This window comes from Hipposideros armiger, unplaced genomic scaffold (assembly GCF_001890085.2).
Source record: "Hipposideros armiger isolate ML-2016 unplaced genomic scaffold, ASM189008v1 scaffold_11, whole genome shotgun sequence".
NCBI classification, from domain to species: domain Eukaryota; kingdom Metazoa; phylum Chordata; class Mammalia; order Chiroptera; family Hipposideridae; genus Hipposideros; species Hipposideros armiger.
In genome coordinates this window covers 1,738,740-1,745,470 of record NW_017731361.1, presented here as the reverse complement: position 1 = coordinate 1,745,470, position 6,731 = coordinate 1,738,740, and the positions used below count along the sequence as shown (strand labels likewise).

The 6,731-nt window shown below is 42.5% G+C and overlaps 1 protein-coding gene across 1 annotated transcript in view; it reads right to left on the bottom strand.

Moving 5' to 3' along the window:
• CTNNA1 (catenin alpha 1) overlaps window positions 1-6,731 on the bottom strand; it is a 179,697-nt gene that overhangs the window by 29,495 nt on the left and 143,471 nt on the right. The window contains exon 10 of the mRNA XM_019661933.1: window positions 6,207-6,299. Coding sequence (XP_019517478.1) covers window positions 6,207-6,299 — 93 coding nt within the window. The remainder of the gene's footprint in view (window positions 1-6,206; window positions 6,300-6,731) is intronic.

Sequence of the window (6,731 nt, the reverse complement as noted above, 5' to 3'; positions counted from 1 at the left end):
TCCTCCACAACTAGACTGAAGAACAAAAAGATAGCAACTTGTCTGTTCCCCTTCCCCCAATTCCCCAATAAAAATATTTTTAAAAAATAAATAAATAAAAGTGTCATCAGAACTGTTCATTCTGGAGGCTCTAGGGAAGAATCCAGTCCTTGCCTTTTTCAACTTCTAGAACCTGCCCACATTCTTTGGCTTGTGGCCGCATCACACCAATGCCTGTTTCCATGATCGTATCTCCTTCTCTGAGTCTGACACCCCTGCCTCCCTTGTATAAGGATCCTTATGATTCAACTGGGGTCCCACCTGGATAATCTAGGATAATCTAACCAACTAAAGAGCCTGAGTTTACCTCTACAAAGTCCCCTTTGCCATATAAGGTAACGTATTCACAGGTTTCAGGTGTTAGAAAATGGACACCTTTGGGGGGGAGGACATTATTCTGCTTACGGCACTTCCTAAGTCTCTGTGCTTCCATCCTTCCTCACAGAAGTCAGAGAGACCTTGTTAAAATCTAAGTTAGATCATGTCAACTCTCTACTCAAAACCCTTCAATGGCTCCCCAGATCACTCAGAGTAAAAAGCCAACGGCCTCACCATGGCCCTAAAGGCCCTATACCACCCAACTCCTGTCAGGTATCTGACCCCCTGCCTCAAAGCCTCTGTACTTGCTGGTCCCTCTGCCTGGAGTCCTCTCCCATAAGACACTCCACAGCTTGCTCAGTCACCTCCCCCAGGTCTCTGCTTCTATAGCACTCTCTGAGTGAGGTCTTTCTTGACCATCTCAACCGCACTATTTCTCACACACACACACACTGACATTTGTGGGATGTGGCTAAAGCACTGCTTTGAGAGAAATTTACAACATTAAATCTTTAACTGTCCATTAGAAAAGGTCTCAAATCCATGATCTAAAAGCTTTTTACTTTAGAAACTAGAAACAGGGCAAATTAAACCCAAAGCAAAGCAAAAGAAAGAAAATAACAGAGTAGCAACTGATGAAATACAAATTTGCAAAGCTCACTTAAGAATAAACAGCTAATCTGAATATCCTGCTATCTATTCAAGAATTCACTGTTAAAAACCTTCCCATGGACTGCAGATTGGTGCAGCCATTATGGAAATCAGTATGGAGGTATCTCAAAAAACTGGAAATGGAACTATCGTATGACCTAGCAATTCCCTCTTGGGTATCTATCCAGAGAAACCCAAGACGCTAATTCGAAAAAGTATATGTACCCCTATGTTTATTGCAGTGCTATTCACAATAGCCAAGACTTGGAAACAACCGAAATGCCCATCGGTAGACGACTGGATTAAGAAACTGTGGTACATTTATACAATGGAGTATTACTCTGCCATAAAGAAGAATGAAATCGTACCATTTGGGACGATATGGATGGACCTAGAGACTGTTATGTTAAGTGAAATACGTCAGTCGGAGAAAGACAAATACCATATGATTTCACTTACATGTGGAATCTAAAAAACTGAATGAATGAGCAAAGTAAACAGAAGTGGTCACAGAGATATAGAAGAACAACTGATGGCTGCTAGTTGGGAGGGGGTGGGGATGAGGGAGAAGGGGAAGGGATTAGACAGCATAAATATGTAACTACAATATTGCCACAGGGACATGAAAGACTGTTTGGGGAATATAATGAATAATGTTGTAAATATTTTGTAGGGTGTCAGATGGTCACATGTCTTGCTAGGGAGACCACTTCATGGATGGGATAGAGGCTTGATCACTGCACTATACACCTGAAGCTGATGTTGTATAATATTGTATGTCAACTATAATTGAATATATATATATATATATATATGTATGTATGTATGTATGTGTGTGTAGTCATGTGACGTGGAATATAGTGTGGGCGTGGAGTCAAGGGAATTGTAATAGATATGTATGATATTGGGGGGGAAGTGGGGCGGCAGATTGGGGGAGGGGGGTTGTCACTTCAAGGGATAAAAAGTATAACTATTGCACTGTTGTACAGCTGAAACTAATTCTAAAAAATGTGTATTTCACAATAAAAAATAATTAAAAATAGAAAAAGAAAATATAGTTAGAAAAATACTACTGTAGCAAAAATATTTAAAAGGCCTGGCCATAGGCCTAGAGTAATAGGCATTTGTTGATTTCTTTAGAATAAAATTCATGCTACAAATAAAAACAAAACAAAAAAACCTTCCCATGAAGAAAACGCCAGGCCAGACGGCTTCATTGGTAAATTCTCCCAAACACAGAAAAAAAAGGACTAATATCAATTACACAGATTTTTCAAGAAAACGGAAGAGAAAGAAACACTTTCAACTTTTATGATACAAGAGAAGAAAACAAGACCAATATCAATATGCAAACCTAACAAGGAGACTGCAGTGTCTCCGGAGGCCTGGGACCTGCAGACCTCTGGGATGAGGGTGAGGATGGAGGAAACAGAAAATGGTCAAACTTTTAGTCAGAAGCATCTCCTTGGAACTCTTCTGTGAAACTGCTTTGTGAGAAAAGATTAGAGAATATCAGAAGTGAAAGAGCGGGGTGATTCGAAGGTAGATGGTCCTATGACTGTGAAATAATAGATGAGTGAGAGCTGAGGCTGCAGGCTACCCTGGCCGCTCGGCCTTGGATGCTCCTTTAAGAGCTGTATATTTTCTCACTGCCTGCAGACCAGGCCTGTCTGGGTTTATACTTATTTGATGCTTGTCAAGCCTGTCAGCCACGAAAATGATCAGTTTTCCCAAAAGCACAATGGAAGAAAAAAACAATATGGAAGATAAATCTAAGGAGGTAGAAGAATGTACAATTTTATAAGTTATTTCTCAATTTAGTGAAAAGTATCCCCCCAAAAATGTAGATAAGCAGTGGCTTCAAATACTTAATTCACCCTTTGTAGATTTCCAAGAAAGGCCGTTTTAAACCAGGCTACGTGAATTATTAAAGTGCCAGATTTGTATTAATGTTAAGTGTACAATGCTCATGCTTGCACAATGAACTAAGAAAACTAAAATATTAAGTAAGATGATCTCCAAAGGTGCCCTCCTCAAATTTTAAAGACTCAGTTGTCAGAAACCTGATGTTGGCAGGGCTTTGTTTTGGTTTTTCCTGTTTTTGCCCCTGGCCAGCACCAAATGAATTGAAAAACTGAAGTACTTTAAGCAGCTACCATGGACTAAAATGACTTAGGCACATCCATAAGCAAGACAAAGTTGGGGACATGTGGGGACACAAATTCAGGTCTTTCCCAGCATGGTTTTTTCTTTTCTGCTCAGCTGAAGGCAGGTCCCTTTTCTGACGAACTGAGAGAGAGATGACACCGCCACAAAGTAGAAGAACATGCAGGAAAAGAAGTGACCTACTTCCTTTCGTACTCATGATTAACAGCAAATCACCAAAAAAATGTGGGTGCTTTCCCCCCACATGCAACAAAATAAAGCCACTTTCGGGTGACCTCCTCCTCAACTCAACTTTAATAAAAAATATTTGGAGTTAAAGTCGCTCGACTACTAAAAAGTTAGTACTTTAAAACAAAATTTCCCATTTCTATGTCAACTATAAGTGAATATATATATGGGACGTGGAGTATAGTTTGGGAGTGGAGTCAAGGGAATTGTAATAGATACGTATGATATTGGGGGGAAATGGGGCGGCAAATTGGGGGAAGGGGGTTGTCACTTCGAGGGGTAAAAAGTATAACTATTGCACTGTGTTGTACAGCTGAAACTAATTCTAAAAAATGTATATTTCATAAAAAAGAAAAAAAAAATTTCCCATTTCTGCAAGTTAATTTTGGTATTGGGCCAACTGGAAAATGAGGAAGAAGAGAACTCTGGAGGCGCCATCTGTCCTCTCTCCCCTCCAGGAAGGAGCAATAAGGTCTAGGAGCCAACTCCAAACTGGAGGGGGGGGGGCCACTGAAAGCAGCCCCCAGGGAAGCTGCACGAGGGGTCCCCCCAGCACAGGGGCCACGGCTGCCTGAAGGCAGCAGCCTGGGTGTGAGGCACAAAAACCAGCCTGGAAAAACCCAACACATATTCCATCCTGGGACAGATGTTGCCAGTAGCCTCACAATAAAGAAACAGACTTTAATATAATAACTGTATACATGTTATAGCATATTAAACACCACCTTAAACTCCTGGAAAAGTAACAAACTAGCCTAGTTAATTAATTTGCCTGGAGTGTTTAACCAAGAAGCCAGTGACTGCAGAAAGGAATACCTCAGGGATAGGACACTCCCACCACCCTCCTGACCCCGCCTGAGGTCACTGTTCTACATCAGGACAAAGAGTAAGAGCGCTCCACTCAAATCCCGCTTCTCAAAGGGTCCGCCATCAGCTGCCCTGAAGGAGAGCGGGGCCCTTTGAGCAGGAAGCACGTGGGCCAGAGTCAGCCCTATGTAGCTCCCGGAAGAGCTTGGCTTACCCTCCTCAAAGAACTTCAAAACTTCAAACCTTACCAATCATTTAAAATTGAGACTTGACAAAAATCTGAACTGCTGATTTCTCTTTAAAAATAATGAAAGGACCAAGCAATGATGGTACAGCACACAGTGATGCATGTAATGTCATTACCATGCCTGCAAATGGCTACTGTATTTGCCATGACTATGGAGAAACCCCTTTTTATTCAGGACATATACCAAATACCAAGCGTGGTCTGGGTGCAGCCTGTCTAAGCCCACTCCCCATGAGGTATGCTCTAGGAGAAATGAAACTGCAAAGGAGAAGGAGAACGGATGCTTTCTGATGGCAAACTCAAACCTGGGCAACATGGCCCAGCCACACGTGATTTCTGCACACTGCCATTTTCGTTAGGATCTACTAGATTCCCCATGTGACTTTTTCCCTAGGCTTTAAGATCATTTATATAAATACTTTTGGTACGTGTGATCAGCGTATGTTACCATCTGTTTCAGCCAGTATGTGAAAGCTTTGTCGCTTTTCAACCATTTCAAAACCAAACGGAGAATCAAAGACATTAAAAGTAAAGTGCTGATAGGGTAAAATGGCAAATTTGAGGAAAGAATGCCAAATCTTTAGAAATCTGCTCTCTGTTTATTTCATACAAGTTGGTCATCCATTAACTTTCTGGAGGTGATTCAATCCATTGTGCTTATTATCTGTACAGCTAGCAATCACTAGCAGGTGTCATGACTGGATTAAAGCTGGGAAACGTCCTTCACATAATGTGTATTCACAATTGGCCCATCACGCTAATATTGAGACGAAGCAACTCTCACTGGCAAAATAATCCACATGGTTGAGAGTGAGAACAAATGCCCTAACTAATCTGTGCACCGTTAGGATCTCCGATTAATAATCAGGCTTTACGTACTCTGGTCAGCTACCTTGAGTATCAGGAATTATGCATGTGAAAGAGCCAACGTATCGGTCACATGTTTGTTGGAGACATAACAGACGCTTCATTCCTGTGACCTCTATTCCATTACTCCAGCTCCCGTGCTTTATTCCCTTTTACCTGTGGCCACTGCCATCCGGCAGGCCATCCAGAGAGAGGTTAACTCTAAACCCTTCGAGTAGGCCCATGAGCATCCTCCACCTGGGAAGCTGGAGAGGCAGCTCTTCCACTGAAACAGCATTTAAGCTGCTTAGAGATCCCTGTCAGGGACAAGGACTATCAGGCCCCATGAAGGGGATCAGTTCCCCTCATAGGAGGCAGGCAGCACATTGGGCATTAACAAAGCAACCATTCTTCTATGCGCTTCAGTCTTTCTAATGGGCCAGATGCTTAACCTAGCGCCTCATCACCAGCTTTCCAACATGCCATCATAAATAAGACCCAAACACCGGGCATGATGGAGGGAGTGCAGGTGGGTGGGTGGCTGTTATACTTCCAGGCTTGCAGGGTAACTGTGTGATTCCAGGATGAACAGAAGTTGCCCAGGGCCCCTTCTCATGGAGGGTGTGGACTGAACAGTATGATCACGGCCCACCCTCCATTTGTCAGCAGTGGAGGAAACTATGCAGTTTTAATGAAGGGCAAGAGCATAGGAAGTAACATGTGATGCCCTGAGGAAATGTCACTTGAAGTTAAATATAAATTTCTCCAAGTTTCACAGACTCTGGATCAGTGTTTTGTCTTCAAGTGACAAAATCCTAAAAACACAACTAACAAATAAACCTCATCTCCACCCTAGCCAAAATCCAACTGGTTGGTAACTTAAACATTGCTGGTTATACTTTACCTGAGGACAGAGGGCTTCGAGCTGGCTCGCAGACATTCGCACAAGCTTCACTCCTTCTTCATTGTTTGAGATGGAACAGGCCAAGTTGGCGACCTAGAAGAAAGAACACCATAAAAAGATCTTTGGAGATTTTTCTGTGACTATAAAGGAAAACAAACATCAACCTACCCCATCCGGATTGTCACAGAACTAATGACAAGAGCACCAATGGTGTTTTACTTTTCACAGACTGATTACTTGCTTGTAAGGACAAATGTTTTTAGCTCTATGCTAAGGAAATTGGACAGAATCGTAACCCAGGTCATATTTTAAGTTGGTGGCAGAACCTTGAAAGGTCCCAGGGCTTATAACTCACAGGTTTACATGGGCTCTAACCTGCCTGAACAGTAACTTCAGAAAGAGGCTCTCCTGGGGAGGACCGTAACGTGAGAAAAGCTACAGAACCAAGGGCATCAGTTAAGAATTGCTGGGGGCCGGCCGAGTGGCGCGATGGTTAAGAACTCGCTTGGGATGCCAGAGGGCCCC